This window comes from Abramis brama (genome assembly GCF_963993115.1).
Source record: "Abramis brama genome assembly, chromosome: 2".
Classification (NCBI taxonomy): domain Eukaryota; kingdom Metazoa; phylum Chordata; class Actinopteri; order Cypriniformes; family Leuciscidae; genus Abramis; species Abramis brama.
The window spans coordinates 61,364,229-61,384,323 of NC_139964.1; the positions used below are offsets into that span (position 1 = coordinate 61,364,229).

The following is a 20,095-nucleotide window of genomic DNA, read 5'->3' on the forward strand; positions in this document are numbered from 1 at the left end:
CTCACAGACATTATGAGTCCCTCAGGACTCGCTCAGCTCTCCCTCACTCGGTTAAGCACCGTAGCGGGGTCGAGAGCGAGCGATCTGCCCGCTGTGATCAGCGCGCTCCCCGCCTCGAATGTCACAGGCATGACGCCTATGTTACAGCACGCCAAAGCGCTTCTGTCGGCCAGCGAACAGAGCGCGCTTCGCATCCAACCCTTAGCCAACCACGCAGATGCATGGGCAGCGCTTCCAGGGGTTTCGGAATGGGTGCTAGACATTAAAAAGAGAGGCTACTCGCTACAGTTTTGTCAACGTCCTCGCCGCTTCACAGCGCACGTCGAAACTACGGTGAATTCAGAAGTAGCACACCTACTTCGAGCCGAAATATCAAAACTGCTGAGCAAAGGGGCTATAGAGCCTTTATCTCAAGCTCAAAGCGAAGGGGGGCTGTACAGCAGATACTTCCTGGTTCCCAAAAAAGACGGGGGTCTCAGACCCATACTGGATCTAAGACAGCTGAACAAAGCATTGGCGAAACGCAGTTTCAAAATGCTCACGACCAGAAAAATCCTTTTTCCGCTGCGGCGCGACCGTCCCGCTCAGGAGTTTTCAAAGGATGCTCGGTCTTATGGCCTCAGCATCATCAGTTCTTCAGCTGGGCCTGCTTCGCATGCGCCCTCTGCAGTTCTGGTTGAAAGCGCGAGTACCGCGCAGAGCGTGGGCATCCGGTCAGCTGCGTCTCAAGGTCAATCAGAGCTGTGTTGCAGCTCTGAAACCTTGGAAAGCAAGCGACTGGTACCAATCAGGTGTAAGCCTGGGGACTTCCTCGAGAGTGAAAGTGGTGTCGACAGATGCCTCCACCTTGGGATGGGGAGCGCTGCTCGAGGGCAGACCGTTCTTCGGCCAGTGGTCAGAACGAGAGAAGCTCCAACATATCAACTGCCTGGAAATGCTGGCAGTGGACAACGCGCTGACGCGTTTTCATCCCCAGATAAAGGGCCACCACGTCTTAGTCCGATCGGACAACATGTCTGTGGTGTCCTACATAAATAATATCCCAAAACTTATACAGGCTGGCAGAACGCCTCCTGTTATGGGCTCAGCGCAACCTGCGCTCGCTGAGAGCAGTGCACGTGCCTGGGCTCCAGAACCTGGGACCAGACAGACTGTCCAGGAACAACATTCCGACGAGCGAATGGTCTCTACACCCGCAAACAGTCCAGCTGTTGTGGGAGAGATTCGGCATAGCGGAGGTGGACCTGTTTGCGTCTCACGAAAACGCTCACTGCCCCGCGTTCTTTTCCAAGAGCGAGAGCGCGCTGTCCCAAACGTGGCCGCGCTGTCCGCTCTACGCTTTTCCCCCCGTCTCTCTCCTGCCTCAGGTGATAGAACGGATCAGGGAAACAAAATGCTCAGTGCTGCTTGTAGCACCGCTCTGGGAGAACCAACCATGGTTCCCAGTTCTGATGCAGTTAGCAGACACTGCCCCATGGCCAGTGCCTTTGAGGAGGGACCTCCTCTCTCAGGTCAGGGGTTCGATTTGGCATCCTCACCCGGAATTGTGGTCCCTCCACGTGTGGGCGCTCAACGGGTACCCGCTGACCTCTCAGTGGGAGTGCTAAATACTATCACTCAGGCTAGGGCTCCGTCTACTAGACGGCTCTACGCCTCGAAGTGGTCGGTATTCTCCAGCTGGTGCACAGCTCGGGGTTTTTCACCCTTCGATTGTGGGGTGACGGAGGTTCTCTCCTTCCTACAGGAGCTGTTGGATAAGGGCAGAGCCCCTTCCACGCTCAAAGTCTACGTGGCGGCTATCGCAGCGTTCTCTAAGACAACGCTCGGTCAGTCAATAGGAAGGAACGATTTAGTCATCCGCTTCCTCAGGGGAGCTAGGAGGCTGAATCCTCCCAGACCTCCTTCAGTCCCTATGTGGGACCTCTCTACGGTTTTGGAAGCCATGAAAGGTGACCCTTTCGAGCCTATCCAAACGATTAGCCTCAAACATCTGTCTTTCAAAACAGTGTTTTTGTTGGTTCTCGCTTCAGTGAAGCGCGTAGGTGATCTGGACGCGCTCTCGGTGAGCGCGGCGTGCTTAGAGTTTGGGCCAAGCGACTCAAGAGTCATACTCAAACCTAGGCTCGGTTACGTTCCAAAATCCCTCAACACACCGTTTCGGGCTCAGGTCATTTCCCTGTCTGCCCTGCCGGTGTCGGGCGAGGAAGGGGACGCAAGCTTTCTTTGTCCAGTGAGGGCTCTAAGAGCTTATGTGTCTCGCTCGTCTGTTTTCAGACAGACTGAGCAGCTATTTGTCTCGTTCAGTGGACGTTCCAAGGGAATGGCTGTTTCGAAACAAAGCCTATCCAGATGGATAGTTGACGCCATAGCGCTGGCGTACACTGCCAAGGGCTTACAGTGCCAGTTGGGTGTCAGAGCGCACTCCACGAGAGGCGTCGCCTCTTCGTGGGCTTTGTCTAGCGGGATTTCCTTACAAGACATATGTATGGCGGCAGGCTGGGCCTCGCCGTCTACATTTATAAGGTTTTATAACCTTGAGGTTCCCGCCTTGCAGGCTAAGCTGTTGTCGGTTTAGACGAATCAGTTCTGTCTGATTAGGACGCTGAGATCGTGAGCGCTGCGCGCTGCCGACTGCTATACTATGGGCAGTATTGCGTAAGACCCGCATTTTCCACATTAGCTCAGGCTCCCCGCCTTGTCTATGTGATGTCACGTTATTGCGTCTGCGGACGCTGCTATATATGGACAGAGGGATTCCCCTCCTCTTTCCAGGACTCTCTGTGAGTCCCTCTGGTGATTGTGCACTTTAAATCCTGGGCTTCGCTTCCAGGTTTATTGGTGTCTGATCCCAGCACGCACGGCGTTTTACAATGGGTCTCCAATGCTTTTCTACAAAACGCAGTACGAAAGACCTCTCGTAAGAGAACGTACTCGGTTACTAACGTAACCTCGGTTCTCTCTAGAAGAGGGAACGAGTACTGCGTTCCCTGCCGTGCATGCGATTCACCTGGTTCGCTTCGGCGATGAAAAATCAGAGAATCAGCCTTCTCGAGCTCCCTTTATAGGGCTAGGCCACGCCCGTTTCGGCGGGAAGTGGCACGGAGGGCGCGAAGCACCCTCATTGGCCTGACGTCAACCTCAGGCCTCGCTCGATAGGCTAATGCAGTTGCCGCAGAGCAGCCAATGAGCGAGCGAGCCGTCTCGCCTATGGCCGCGTGCTGCTGCAACGCGCTTTACAATAATACAAAATTATAAGGATAATTTTTTGGCTTCAGTATTTCGCGGAAAAGAGGTTTTCCCCAATGCGTTTCTACAAAACGCAGTACTCGTTCCCTCTTCTAGAGAGAACCGAGGTTACGTTAGTAACCGAGTACGTTTTTGTGGGAAAAATAAAATATATTCGTTACCGTGTATTTGTGTGTTCTGAGTATAAAAACAATATTCTCAGATATTTTACAACACACTTATGTATGTACTGTCTGTAGTAAGTGTAACACTGAACAAAAAAAGGCCTAAATCATTATGATGAATGGAGAAGAAGTGTTTTCCATTCATCATAGTGTTTTACATTGAGCACATCAGTGTTCAACTGGTTCTTATAAATGTCTATTCATATGATGGTTTGTGTATGTCATTTGAAAACAAAATACCATTTTGAGAAGAAATAACATTGTTTTGAATGTAAAGTTTCATTTTGCAGGAGAATTGAGGGGTTTTGCTCATTGTGTGTGTGTTTTTGGATTTGTGTGTAGAGTTCTGAGAATATGAGGCATGCTTTCAGAAAATGTGTGTAAACAATCGAGAAAAACTGTAACAATGTTCAGGGCCATACAATTTGTTCGTTGTACAGTATACAGCCTACAATACACTGTACTATAGTATACAATACTAAAAGGGACAAAAATCAGGAGTAAACGTGTGATCAATGTGCTTCTTCTTGTCTTTGGGCTGGGTCAGGCCAGGTCAGAGCACTTCGTTGACATCACAAGCAATATTGTCCCTCCTCCTTTCTTGCCCTCCTCCTCCCCCCTCCCCTTCCTCTTTCTTGCCCTCCTCCTCCTCCTCCTCCCCCCCTTCCTCTTTCTTGCCCTCTTCCCCCTCTTCCCCCTCTTCCCCCTCTTCCCCCTCGTCCCCCTCATCCCCCTCTTCCTCTTTCTTGTCCTCGTGCTCTCACATAGTTTCTTCTATCCATTCTCAGACTTTCTCCTTCCCACCTTCAACAACCTGTTTGCTCTCTGAACTGGCTTATATTGGTTGTGTCACATTATTTGAAACAGGTTAAATCAATTTTGAGTGGTTGTGTTCAATCAATGACGTGTGTTCTCTATTTGAATTTGATTGTTTCCATTTGTGTTGTTTACCAGTATGGATGACGTGTGCATTAGAGTGCAGAATGTGTTTTGAGAATGAGAATGTGTTTAGAGTTTTGCTGAAAAGTCTAAGTGAGATCTGCAAATTGTGTTTTACCATGAGAAATGGTTTAAGGTATTGACAACAGACTGCACAATTAGCTAAATGAGTTCAGGCAACTGAGAACTTTTTTCAGCCAATGGGTTTTAGTGTTTTAGCAATCGAGAAAAACTGTAACAACTGTGCAACAGTTAACAGCATAAATGCTGCTCTAATTGACTGCACACAAATTGGCCGCACTTCTATTTCCTGGTCTTAATTAATCATATCTGGTCCTTGTGTCATCATTAACTGTAAATCCCCTAACAACATGATCTGCCCATGTTACCAAAACCATGAGTAATTTAACTATAATGATATAAATCAAGTATATATTTGCTGGAAAAAAAGGTTGCTGTGATATCTAAATTTTAGATACCAACAAAATTTCAGTTCTTGATGCCAATTTTAATACCACAGCAAGATGCTATCAAAAGTTGTAAGTAAAAAGTCCTCAAAAATTATTTAAAATAAGTATACAGTCAGTAGTAGTAGAATAAAAAGAAAAAAAAAGCACATCTATGCAAGTCTATTAGTATTCAGCTAAATCAAGCATATAGCGTTAGTTCTGACAGGTCATGCCAGTCATGCTCACATTAGCTGACTCTCAGCTGATCCAAGTCTATCTATAGGAATACGATGCCTATCACAGCATCCAAGGTGCATTCAGTATTATCAGCAGCTTCGCATTGCTTAGGAGCTAATTACCCTAAGATTATGTATCTGATGTTTGAAATAATATGCATTTCAATAAGTGGTCAACAGCACAGACAACTAAAAAAAACAAGAATGGGTGTGGGCATTTTTTATTAGGCATGCAAGCTTGCAAAAATGAAAGTGAAACTGAAATATAGCCTACAGTATATAACTGTTCTGATTTCACTTACTCAATACAAGTCAACTGTACGCCAGGAGAGAGCTGATATAAATATATTGAAGGGGGTGAAAACCAAAAAACAAAATGGGATCATCAGACTCAAAACCAGCGGAAGTAGTGCATGAAGCAACACCACCACCACCACCACCAAATCCAGGTGAGAGGGTCTTTCTTCCATATTTTATATATATACACTACCGCTCAAAAGTTTGGGGTCAGCAAGATTTTTTTATGTTTTTGAAAGAAGTATCTTCTGCTAACCAAGGCTGCATTTATTTGATTAAAAAAACAAACAAAAACAGTAATATTGTGAAATATTATTCCAATTTAAAACAGCTGTTTTCTATGTGAATATACAGTAAAGTGTAATTTATTCCTGTGATCAAAGCTGAATTTTCAGCATCATTACTCCAGTCTTCAGTGTCACATGATCCTTCAGAAATCATTCTAATATGATGATTTGATGCTCAAGAAACATTTATGATTATTATCAATGTTGAAAACAGTTATTTTCATTTTTATTTCATGATGATATGATGAATAGAAAGTTCAAAAGAACAGCATTTATCTGAAATGGAAAGCTTTTGTAACATTAAACACTATCGTTCAAAAGTTTGGGGTCAGTAAGAATCTTAATTTTATTTTTGTGGGAAATAAATTAAATAAATCAATACATTTATTCATCAAGGATGAGTTAAACTGATCAAAAGTTACAGTAAAGAAATTTATAATGTTAGAAAATATTCTATTTTAAATAAATGCTGTTCTTTTGAACTTTATATTCATCAAAGAATTTTGAAAAAAAAATTTGTACATAACTGTTTTCAGCATTGATAATAATAATGAATGTTTCTTGAGCATCAAATCATCATATTAGAATGATTTCTGAAGGATCATGTGACACTGAAGACTGGAGTAATGATGCTGAAAATTCAGCTTTGATCACAGGAATAAATTACAGTTTAAAATATATTATATAATCAATAGAAAACAGTAATTTTAAATTGTCATAATATTTCACAATATAACTGTTTTTTTTAATTGTTTTTTGTTTATTATTTTAATTTTTTTCTAATATGATGATTCATTATCAAAGTTGGAAACAGTTCTGCTGCTTAATATTTTTTCATAACCTGTAATACTTTTTTAGGATACTTTGATGAATTAAAAAAAAAAGAAAAAAAAAAAAGAAGCAAATGTTTTAAAAATAGAAATCTTTTGTAACAACAATATACACTATACTGGTCAGTAATTTGGGGTCAGTAATTTTTTTCTTTCTTTTTTTGAAATAAACCAATACTTTTATTCAGCAAGAATGTGTTAAATTGATAAAAAGTGATAGTAAAGAAGATTTATATTATTAGAAAATATTTTGTTTTTTATTTTGAATAAATGCAGTTCTTTTAAACCTTTTATTCATCAAATATATTAGACAGCAGAACTGTTTCCAACACTCATAATAAATCAGAATATTAGAATGATTTCTAAAGGATCAAGTGATAGGCTGGATGTCACATGTGACACTGATGAGCAGAAGAAACTTCTTTCAAAAACATTAAAAATAGTAATGTTTCCAAACTTTTGGCCTGTACTAATATATATATATATATATATATATATATATATATATATATTATACAGAACACATACCATATACATTCTCAGAGAGAGATACTACCAAATTATTGTTAAACTTAATTGCTATATGTTTTTCCATAGAACTGGATAAACCATGGAGGAAATTTGACTGGGGGTAAGCCATTCATATAAGCTATTCTGTATGCAGACCAGTACTTTATTTCATTTTTATGTGCAGGCATATCTTTGTGCATAGCAGTAAAAACACTGATCTGTTCAGATAAAACTGCAAATACTGTGTAAGGTATGAATTTATTTCCCTGTAAAATATTATTGGTATCTCTCCCCAAACATTTTACCAACTATAATTATTTGTTGTCTTAAGAAGGATCACAATCTTGTGCATAACATATCTGAAATAATTCTGCTCAAGTTTTCTTTTTTTATATGGGACTGTTGATTATTGTACACTTATGATTGGCCATGATACATTTTTAACATATTATAACATTAATAATTGTATTAATTATTTAAGCATGAAAATGTATCCAACATTTACTTGATAAAATGACAAAAAGTAGAAAAATGACCCATTTTATCCTCAGAAGTTGATATCATTAATGGCAATATTGGCATTGAAACGGTCAGATAAGTGATTTGGTAACAATACCTGATATCAATCCCTTCATTCAGTTCACGTTGATTTAACAGTTGATTTTTTTTAACAGAGTAATACTCGAAAATACTTGGCTAATAAAGGATGAATATGCTTATAAAAATGGTTTCCTCAATTTGAATGATTCAATAATATTTTATATGCAATCTGAAAAATAAAAACGTACTTGGTTACTTATATTAGGCTACAGTATGTAACCTCAGTTCCCTTAGAGATAAGGGAACGAGTACTGTGTTGCAAACGCTATGGGAAAACTCCTTTTTTCGAGAATATTGAAGCCTTTATTTTAAAACGCATAGCAGCTGCACAGCGAGAGCATCATAGCTCGTCTGAGCGAGCTGATTGGCTGTGCTGCGGCAACTGCACGAACCTATGGTGAGTCAGCAGAGGCGTGCGGTCCAATCAGAGTGCTTGGCGCCTTGCCAGCCTCGAGCGCGCCAATATGGGCGTGGCTGAAGGGTATGAATTCAGAGAAAACTCGCCATATGACAGGTTTAAATCGACTGAAGCAAAGTACCTGATATGAGCGAAATAGCACGGCAAGGCAACGCAGTACTCGTTCCCTTATCTCTAAGGGAACCGAGGTTACATAAGTAACCAAGTACGTTCCCTTACGAGAACGTTCCCTCGTACTGCGTTGCAAACGCTATGGGAACCCGTTTTAAAACGCCGTGCTATTCGCCGGTGACTACTCTGAAGGTGTCCGGGGAGCCCCGGGACGTATAACAGAGTATTCTAAGTCATTATAGACCAGAAATGTCGGGCCTTAGAATGATATACACTGCACATAGTGAAGCACAAAGGGCCACTGCGTCATACATAGGTCTTGGTCGAAAGAGCCAGGGACCTAGAATATATTACACATAGAGAGTGCAAGGCCACCGCAGGATGGGTCTGGGTTATACATGGGCCTGTGTCAGAAGAGCCTGACAGTCATCCAGCCAATCATTTAATTTGTTCCGAATGGAAATAAGTAGACATAAGTAGACCTTTATGTTGACCTTTATGACTCGAGTAATTGTCCTCTAAACCATCAGGAATCAGAGGTGAGAAGAAAGCTATAACACATGACGTGACAATGTTTATTTTAGTACACCACCACCAATACCACACTACAAAAAGAATCGTGTAAAACCCAGTAGATAGCCTTGGTTATACTTTCGCCTGGCTCCGCAGCGCGAGTCTCCGCAGACTGCGCGCGCACCTCCCCAAACGGACGAGGCGTTTATACTTGACGCGCTCGCCGTTGTACTATTCTTTGAAACGACAGGGGGCGACTCGAGTAATGTCCTCTAACCATCAGGAATCAGCGGTGAGAAGAAGAAAGCTATACACACGTGACACTGTTTATTTTAGTACACCACCACCAATACCACACTACAAAAATAATCGTGTAAAACCCTGAGATTATTACTCGTGACAATAAAACAAAATATATGGATATGAGAATGTGTATACAACATAACTAAATTAACGATCTCTGACATATTTTCTAATTTCACTAAACATTTCATTAAGTTTCGTGAACATTTTTATTAAACATGGACCTTTGTGTTCATTAAAAATACTTTTTATGCTATTGTATGCTACTCTTTTATGCTATTTTTTAAATGTAAGCAACTCATTTAGACGTGCAAACTGGGTGCCGGTGTGTTGAGAAGTTCGAGCTCGGCCAGATTCGGCTCGAAGTCGTTCATCTTCGGATGCGGCGCCGCGTACGACCGCCCACACGACCGCCCACACCGCAATGACGGCATTTTTGCCGCGCGCACCTTCGCGCTCGTGCGGACGCGTCGAGTATAAACCTGGCTTAACGCTTTAACGCGCTAAACGCCTAAATGGCTAAACGCCATTCGCGCCACAAGACCTCCAGACGCGCGTAAACGCGTCTTAAATCACTCACTTCGCGCCAGACGCTCTATTCGCGTTTGGTGTGAACGCAGCATAAAGCCTCTGTTATACTCCAGTTTGGACGCGTACACGACAGCTGCGCACAGCTCGGACGCGGACTACTTGTATTTATACTTTCTGCTGAGGTCCGCTCGGTGAACGCGTTCAACGCATGCGCAGTAGATCGGTCGGGACAGTATAATCGATAATATTTTTTATATTTATAGTTTATATTTGCATTTACGTCAAAACCTAGACACTTTCAAACATCAAAATTACATTTATTAATATGTATTCGTGTCAAAATGATATATAAACATCTTTTCATATTCTATTTTACCTGGAAATCCTTCCAACAGGCTTGCAAAAATAGGCATTGGTTCTATTTCTAGCATGCACGCGTTTTCCGTTTTTTTTTCAAATTCGGCGTCCATGTTATTTCCATCTCTTTCGCGGTTTTTAACCTAATGAACGCGCGCCCTTTTGACCGCGCGGTCACAAAAAATGGGAGGCACGCGGCTGTCCAAGGAGCCTCCGTGCGCACCCCCGATGACGATTTTTACGTCACGCGGACCCTCGCGGTCGCGGAAAGTATAACAGAGGCTTTAGGCGTCGAAGATATCGTCATCTCCGTTGTTTTCTGCAAACTTCAGAAGAAAAATGCAAAAAAATATCTGTAACTCACGCAGCTGACGACGACATCTTGGAAGTTTGTGATAAACATTGGCGCATCTCCTGTGACGTAGGCGCTAGCGACGATGTATAATGACATGTAACGTGTAGTAGTGGTGTCCAATTTCTTAGGGTAATATTTTCACCCCTACGCCTTGACACTCTGTTTCAAGGGGCAAGGGTAAGGGGTAGGCAAAGGGCTAGGGGTAGCTTACTGAAGGCGGAGCGTTTCGACCAATCAGATGAAAGGGGCGTTTCAGCGCCGCACACATGTACAAATGTAAAATCGAGCCTAAATCACATTTTTCGTTTTTTTAAACTAAACTAAAAAAATAAATAAACGAGCTGGTTTTCATTTCTCGTTATTCCATTCCAAACATGAAATGAAATGATCAAAAAGTACATGGACCGAGCTGGTTTTCATTTCTCGTCATTCCATTCCAAACAGGAAATCAAATGACCAAAAGATACACGGACCCAAATCCTTGTGGGAATTTCAGTAGTACAAACGTATCATGTAATGAACAACAGCCTTTTAAGTAGCCTTTTACAAGTAGCCTACAAACAAGTAAAAGTAAACAACATTTTTAAGTATGCTTATTGCAATGCTTAATAATAGTTGACAAATGTTTCTAATACATTTTAAGTTGGTACTGTACATTGTAAATGTAACAATCTTTTTCAAAATATTAAAATGATAAATACATAAATATTTAAAATATATTGCAGTAGGCCTAAGTGTTTATAAAGTAGGCTACATATATTTTAAACACACTAAAAGCTTAATCATTTTGCTACGTTCTTACACAAAGTACTCATAAAATGTACTTTAAGAGCAACATAAGTATATGTTTTCTTTAAATACATTAAAACTTTACTAAAAGTATGCTTGTGTTTAGCATATTTCTTAAAAATGTGACTAAGCATATATTTATTCTAAAGTACTTATAGTGTACTTTTTAGAAATATATTAAGTATGCTTGTGTTTAGCAATTTTTTTAAAAGTGTAACTAAGCATATATTTATTACCAATGTAGTGCACTTTTTAGAAATATGTTAAAAGTATGCTTGTTTTTAGCATATTTCTTAAAAGTATAATTAAGCATATATTTAGTACCAATGTACTTATAGTGCACTTGTTAGAGATATGTTAAAAGTATGCTTGTTTTTAGCATATTTCTTAAAAGTATAATTAAGCATAGATGTTTATTACCTATGTACTATAGAAATATATTAAAATGCAATTCAATGTATTTTTAATGCACTTCAAATAAGCATGTTGGGAATACAAATGTATTATAAACATACTACTTGAATTTCAAGTATGTTTTAAATACATTTAATAGGTCTACCACGTATTTTTCACATGCTTGATTAGTGATATTAAAGTGTACTTTATTTGTGTTACAAGTACATCACAAATTCATTATGAGTGTCTTCGAAACATACAAGCAATATACCATAAGTGTATTTATATATGTATATTTTTATTATTATTATTATTGTATATTACAGTATATGTATATATATATATGTATATTTTTGCCGTTTTGCCTTTTATTAGGATATAGTAGCTAGACAGGAAGTGAGGTGGGAGAGAGACAGGATCGGGAAAGGACCAAAAGTATATTATATTTGAGTAAAAAGTATATGTTCAGTAATACCTTTGGTTCCAAATACTACAAATTGCACACTTTTTCTTCAATAACAAATGCATATTAATAAACAAATAATACTTAGCTATACTTTGTACAAAACACTAGTGTGTATACTATAGCCTAATGTATTTTGAAAGTATACTTCAAACGCAATGTTACAATGATCATTTCCAGCACACAGTTAAAATATACCCAAAATATATTTTTAATAAAATGCATATAAATAAACTTTTAAAAAATAAACTGAATTTTTACTTCAAGTATTTTTTTCTAAAATATGTTTTTAGAAAATATACTAAAGTACAATTATTATAAAGTTTGTTAAAAGTTGTATTGTGAAAATATGTAAAAGCATGATGCTAATATACTTTTAATATATTTAAAGATAGTAAAAAAAAAAATGTGTTAGTATATTTGCAATGTACCATTGAAAGAGGGAATATATTTCAAATACAATAAAGTATACTTTGTTTTATTTTTTACTAAGGAAGACTAAACTGAGTTATTAAGAAGTGCAATAGCTCCACTGGGAATGGCGTCCATAACTATGGCAAAATCACGTGTGGTGACAGAAGCTTTAAGTGAAGTTCTGTAAATTCTTGTTTTGATTTGACAGACAAAAAGAAACCCTAAAAGAAAAGCTGGAAAACTTCAAACCGAGTTCTCCATATGTAAAGGACTTCAAGATTCTGGTTGCTGGACAAATTGGAGCAGGAAAGTCCAGCTTTATTAACTCTGTCGATAGTACCTTTCAAGGACGGATCACCTCTAGAGCGCTAGCTGATTCAGTTGCTGGTGGTGACAGTTACAGTTTCACAAGAAAAGTAGGTATTTGTCACCTATACCATTTTCTAAAAGATCTAGAAATGTCATTTGAGCTACTCTTGAGCATTGAACATTTTAGTAAATCAAATGAGAATTTCTTGGAAATTGTTTACAAATGTTTATGCCTCTATATTTTTGGTCTTCACTAGCTCAAAGCATATACCATCAGAAGTGGGAAAAAATCTTTGCCCTTCGTCTTCAAGGACATAATGGGCTTAGAAGCTGAGGCAATGGCTGGGTCACAAATAGAGGACATCATCAACACTGTGTTTGGATATGTGAAGGACGGCTATGAAGTAATAAACCACTACATTAACATTTTAACAAGGTTTGTGTGTGTGCAATAGGTTTGACGTTTAACATATATTGCTTATTTCCAATCTTAGTTCAATGAGAAGCAGGCACTCACTCATAAGGATCAACATTACGTCAGTGACCCTACCCTCTCCGATCAAGCTTTCTGCCTGGTGTACGTCGTAGCCGCAGATAAACTCCAACTTACAGATGATACACTTATTGAGAAGCTGAAGATCGTCCGCAAGACAATCAGTGAAAAGGGTAAATCTGACCTCTGAATGTTTGATTATGATTTTCATTCATGAGTTCACATACATTACATTACATGAGAGAGAAGCGGACATAAAGTGGGTTGGGTTTGTGTGTGTTTTTTCAGTGCGTAGATAGACAAAATCCTATGGAATTCCAAAGCTGCCAATATTAAAAATAAATAAATGCATAAATAAATATACAAATAAATGTAAAAAATAAAAAATAAATAAATATACATAGAAAAGCAAAAAAAAGAAAATAAATAATTATTTATACATTTATTTCCTTATTTATGTATATATTTGTTTTTTCCATATTTATTTATTTCTTCTTTTATTTATTGATACATTTATTCATTTATACATTTATTTATTTCTACATTTATTTATTTTTACATTTATTTATTTATACATTTATGTATTTCTACATTTATTTATTTCTTCATTTATTTCTTCCTACATTTCTTCCTGCGTAGGGTAATGAGGAGGGCGTGGTTTACCTCAGACATAGCAATCAAGCTCAGAGTAAGCGAAGGCGAAGGGTTGAGGCCACAGTGACACCCTGTGGCGAAATACAATAAGTATAGCTCACTGACGTTGATATGGTCTCTGTGACTGCGAGGTAAATGGTCAAAATCCTAAATCTTACTGTGTGACATGGATAGGCTAGCCTACTCTTTATTCCGGACAAGGCCGTAGAACATCGTTTGGTCTGGATTTGTAAAATGTCCTGGGCTAACAAACATGAAACAGGGGCTCTGAAACGGAAGCGCTTGATATTTTCCATTTTTCGGTCAGAACTCACGGAAAGGAAGCAGGGCACATATAGGCTACAGTGAAGTCGACGCAAGCATATTGACCAATGCTTTTGAAACGAGACCATTGCATTTTAATGTAGCCTAATTTGAATGCGAATTCGCAACCTCTCATGTCCAAGTTTGGACATGAGAGGTTGCGGATCCGCATTCAAATGTGAATCAACTCGCTACACTAACTGGCAGTAGCCTATAGTATGGCTACCATTTATACTATATATTTTGCCATAGTATTCATTTACTCCACAAGAAGGGTTAATTGAAGAGAAAAGAAAGAGAAGAGCGACAGCAGTTGAATTTCGGGGCTGAGCTCCGTCGGGTTTGTCTTGACAAATTCGGACCAACAACAAGATCTAAAAGCTGTTGAATTTGCTGCCATGGCAGGCAAAATTTATTTTGAATGGCAGATTCTGACATGATAGCCAGGGGACTAAGGTTTTCACGGATCATGAAATAGTGCACATAGAAATGTCTCTGTGGACGGCGCCGTCTTTTATTTCAACCCGTTATATTCGCTGTAGGCTATCACTGCAATAGTTTGACCAAACTCCCCACCACAATCATTCCCTTTAAATAGACTCCATAATGGTTTGCCAGCTGATGATGATAACAATAGCCTAATAATAATAATAATAATAATAATAATAAAAAGAAAGAAAGAATGATAATAATTAATACAAATAAAAAAGTTATGTAGGCTACTAGCTATTTTTTGTTATGTTTTTGGGCTACAGAAATTTTTATAAAATTTCACAATAAATAATTTGATTTGATCTTTGAAGTAGCCTATTAGATAGAGATAGCTTCGATATTTGATCACTATAGTTGTAAATATTCAATCGACTTTTCTTAAATTCAAAACAAAATATTAATGCATTCGTAATTTCCATTTCTGAATAGTTGCTATATGGTCACGCAGGTTTGCGCATTAAACTCATGGCCCCGAAAAATAGCCTATCAACAATTATGTTGTTTCCCCGAACATGACCCCTCTCTGCCAACTTTTTGAACATTTGGTCATTTATTTATTATTATTATTGTTATTATTTAAATAACGCATAGGCCTAAATAGAAATGATCAGAAACATATCCACAGCTGAACCGCTTTCAACACGTCGAGTTGTCTTTGATTCTGTGTATTTTAAGGAATCAAACGAGTGGATTGAACTCACTCATTAAGACAGTGACTTGCTGCCACCTGGTGTCTGTTTTAGTTTCATATTAAACGTAGGCCTATCACTTCATTGATTCCATCATGTCATATTTATGTCTTCAAAATGTAAAACACTTTATAATATTTTTATGCACTTGTAGGCTAATTGCTGTGTAAATGCATTAAGATCTCTTTGATGGCTCTGATGAAGCTCTGGTTGGATTTTAGTGGTAGGCTAACTGCCCTACAGTCTTATCCTCTAACTGAATTTATCGATGTGGATTAACGTGACGTTCATACATTTAATAAGGTTGCCCCTGGACATGAGTTTATGGAGGTAGGCTAAAGACTACCACCGCTTAATAGAATAAAAAAAAATGTTTCTGTTGCTGTCAGTATTGTTTTTGGAAATTAGGCTACATTAAAATGCAATGGTCTCGTTTCAAAAGCATTGGTCAATATGCTTGCGTCGACTTCACTGTAGCCTATATGTGCCCTGCTTCCTTTCCGTGAGTTCTGACCGAAAAATGGAAAATATCAAGCGCTTCCGTTTCAGAGTCCCTGTTTCATGTTTGTTAGCCCAGGGCCGGGTTTCCCGATAACGATGTATCTTAGCTCTTAAGAGCGCTTTCTACGTGCAAACTTACGAACGCTCGCAGCAATTCCACGAGCGTTTCCCAAAAATGCACTTAACATGAACGCGCGAGAAGGCGCTCTACGTGCTACTTATTGCTGTCCATTCGCGAAGTGCTGAAACATAACCTTATATGGAATCGTATTCTGAACGTTTAACCTAATAATTGTCATCTGTTGTGGATTAGCAATCAAGACAAGTATATATAAAGCACCTACAGCCGGAGGCACTGACAAAATGGCTGAAAAACAAAACAAACAAACAAAAAAAACACACGAAAAGATACCTTTCAAAAATATGAAATTGATGTCCTTTTAGAGGAGATAGAGCGAAACAAAGATGCAATTTTTAGCAGAGTTAAAGGATTTCTTTTATTTATTTTTTTGTTCATTCATTTAATTTTGATTAAAATTATTAGATTAAATTATTTCTATTTTTTTTCTGACCTTTTTAATTATTTAATTTATACATTAATTTAACAACAACAAAAAAGAGTAATAAAGTGTACAATAAAGTACAATCAAAACCTTATATTATAATCACATACATTTGAATAAAGTTAAAGGTGTAATCTGCCGGTTGTCCTGCAGGTGTCCTCATAAATCTGTCTTCTTACGATGCACTTGGGGATGTACGATTACTCCAGAGCACTCGTAGATCTACGAAGATTTTCAAGTGCTACTTAAGCTAGGATGCTTTTGTGAAACAGACCGTAATATTAAGATCAGTCGTACGATCGTTTTTACGATCAACTTAGGCTTACGATGCTTTTGGGAAACGCAGCCCAGGACATTTTACAAATCCAGACCAAACGATGTTCTACGGCCATGTCATGAATAAAGAGTAGGCTAGCCTATCCATGTCTCACAGTAAGATTTAGGATTTTGACCATATACCTCGCAGTCACAGACCATATCAACGTCAGTGAGCTATACTTACTGTATTTCGCCACAGGGTGTCACTGTGGCCTCAACCCTTCGCCTTCGCTTACTCTGAGCTCGATTGCTATGTCTGAGGTAAACCACGCCCTCCTCATTACCCTACGCAGGAAGAAATGTAGGAAGAAATAAATGAAGAAATAAATAAATGTAGAAATACATAAATGTAGAAATAAATAAATGTAAAAATAAATAAATGTAGAAATAAATAAATGTAGAAATGAATAAATGTATAAATAAATAAAAGAATAAATAAATAAATATGGAAAAAAATAAATATATACATAAATAAGGAAATAAATGTATAAATAATTATTTATTTTCGTTTTTTGCTTTTAAATGTATATTTATTTATATATTTATTTATTTATATTTTCTTTTTTACATTTATTTGTATATTTATTTATGTATTTATTTATTTTTAATATTGGCAGCTTTGGAATTCCATAAAATCCAGATACAGGCTGCATTTCAATGCCAAGTGCAAACAGGGCATGTTACAAGGCTCAAATTGGCTGCTTTTTGATATGACCCAGACAATGTATGTGGGTCAGTTATGTATGTACAACAAACTGCCATGTGCTCAATTTTTGAGGAAAAAACTTGTTTTAGAACCTTTATTGCCTCTGCATTTGCTGTAGGGATTCCTCAAGTGGTTGTCATGACCAAAGTGGATGAAGCATGTCCGCTGGTCAACAATGATCTAAGGAAGATCTACACTAGCAAGAAGATCAAACAGAAGGTATGTGATATAATCCAAAGACAAACACATTTCAATTTTACATATTGCAACTATATTTTGCCCTTGTTGATCTGATTCTGTCTAATAGCCACATCTAATTTTCTGACCTAACATTGTATTCCTATCCAGATTCAGATGTGCAGTGACAAAATTGGTGTGCCAATGTCAAACATCTTCCCACTGAAGAACTACCATGAAGAGATTGACACAGATGATGACATTGATGTTCTGATACTAAAGGCACTTGAACAGATTGTTTATATTGCCAATGATAGATTGGTGGACATTCAAAGCTGTTAAATCTCACATATATTGCATTTGAAATGTGGGTCATTCTTTGATTGTGATACATTTTATAATCACAGGAACATAATTTTGTGGATTAAAATTAATATTGAGAGGATTATGTTTTGTGTTTAGTTTTACAAATATATGTACAATCTGGGACTCTTAATCTAATGTAAACCTGAAAATGAATATAAATATTCAGAAATTGATTTTTTTAAGAAAAGAAAAGTTATGATATAAAATCCTTCTACATTTAACAACATTACAGTTTTTTTTACGATTGCTATGACAGATTTTTATACTTTTAACAATTTTCTTAACACAGTTAGCACTACATCCGTCTGTGTAAGCTATACTATTAACACATTTCGTGTTGCTTTAACACAAAATGCATACAATTAACACAAATTTAAAATGCTTGAACTTCTTTTACACACAAGCTCAAACAAGAACAAAACAATGGATTTTTACTGCCAAATTTACCAATGCTTTAACACTGTATGTCAGAACAGATAACACCATGTTCTAAACCTAACCTTACAGGCTAAAGTCAAGGTAAACAGCTGTTTATATTGTGAATTGAAACACAAATATATCCCCTGTATTTTATTATATTCTTAAATAAACAGCTGATTTAATTATGCAAATAATTAGAAGATGACTTTTTTTTCTTCTGTTTTATTCTTTTGGTGCTTTTTCTGTTCGAATATTTTGTATTTTCACATTATTCCATTGCTAGTGAGAAACAGCTGATTGAAGTTATGCAAATATGGGACAATGTGGCATTCCACCATTCCCGTCTAGTCACAGCCTGGTTTGACGTCCCTTCAGAGGATGATGTCTATTTTCCTTGCCCCTTACTTCCCTTTCCTCAACCCCCATTGAGGAGTTTTCTCAGCCAGGAGATGAAAGGTTTTTGACCATAGTCCACAGGACCAAATGTCCCTCCTGTATGCAAAAGATGCTGCATACCAAGACATCACAGCTGATCACTGCCAGGGGTGGATAAGACATGTTACTGTAAAAGATTCTTCCCAAGATGCCGTGCCAGGGAAGATATCAGGTGTGATGTGGATTAGAACATGTGGACAAATGCAGAAGACCGCGCAGATTATGGCCTTTTCTGTTTGTATATTTTGTATTTTCACATACAGTACTGTAATACTGTAAATGGCAGCTATATTGCATATTTTTGTTATCTTGCAGACATGTCCTGTTGCAAATAAAGCCGTTACTGCAGCAATTCTGTCTCTGCATGTCTTCTTTTTTTCACAAACCATACATTCTATAAAGCTACTCTAAGAAGGGTCATTTACAGTATTTTGTTGAATTGAATTTCTGCTGCAAAAAACAACAACAACAAAATGCATGCATTTACATTACAAACAAAACAAAAATATAGAGACTTCCAAAAAAAAAAAAAACTGCAGTGCAAAACACAATCTATGATCAATACAATATACTGTCTGTTGTATAAGGGCAGACCTGACACATAAAATAATGCAGTTTCTGTAATTTCAGCTGATGATAGTGTTTTTTTGTCATTGTGTTATGATTGACTAAATGTTCCTGTTAGAAGAGAACATATGTTAGTGTTTTGAATAATTATTTGATTTTGAAACATGTTTGCAGTGTTTTGTTAGACATTGTGTATTGTGTTAGTGTATTATTGTATTTTGAAAATTAGTTTTGGAGTTTAGTTTACAATGTGTGATTTTGAGCATGAAATTAACTGTTTTGCCAATTGTGTGTTTTAGGTGTGTTGGTGCATTAAGAGTTTAGGAAATTTGTTAAAAGTATTGAAAAAATTGTCATAGCGATTGTAAAAAACTGTAAATTAGTAATGTGGGAATAATTCTGTGACACACTTGTATTTTAGATTCTTCAAAACATTTATGAACAAAATAACTTTTGCTTATTGAGATCTGTTAAATAAATCCTTTTAATCTTAAGTTTCTCTTATATGAAAACTTGGCGGCTGCAGTTTCAGGACCGCAGTTCTAAGACCCAGGTGGTTTAGTTACTTTGTAAATTGTATCAAGATATTTAATCTCAGGAGTATTTTTTTTTTTTTATATAAATGTGATTTTTGATGTATATCAATCTTTAAACAACTGAAAAAGTGGAGTAAGTCTAACTAATTAGCTCATTATCAGGTAAAATAAAGATTGAATCAGCATATGCAGTCACTAAATTACAGATATTTTAAAGGTTGTAGAGAGGCAAGAGAAGACTCAAGAATGATTCAAGAATGTATATTTATGTCATTTTTGCAATAACAACAGCATGCACCAAAAAGAAACATTTGTTTAACTTGTTCAACTGAAATATAGATCTCTGATTTAACACTTA

At 37.7% G+C, this 20,095-nt stretch overlaps 1 protein-coding gene across 1 annotated transcript; it reads left to right on the plus strand.

Moving 5' to 3' along the window:
• Positions 1 to 5,334: 5,334 nt before the first annotated feature.
• Positions 5,335 to 18,986, plus strand: LOC311070745 (interferon-induced protein 44-like). Its single transcript, XM_084094781.1, has 7 exons — positions 5,335 to 5,483; positions 7,046 to 7,079; positions 12,417 to 12,624; positions 12,775 to 12,921; positions 13,012 to 13,183; positions 17,355 to 17,455; positions 17,585 to 18,986. Exons 1-7 carry the CDS (start codon positions 5,411 to 5,413, stop codon positions 17,753 to 17,755), a joined length of 906 nt encoding a protein of 301 aa, XP_083950907.1. The 5' UTR covers positions 5,335 to 5,410; the 3' UTR covers positions 17,756 to 18,986.
• Positions 18,987 to 20,095: the final 1,109 nt, after the last annotated feature.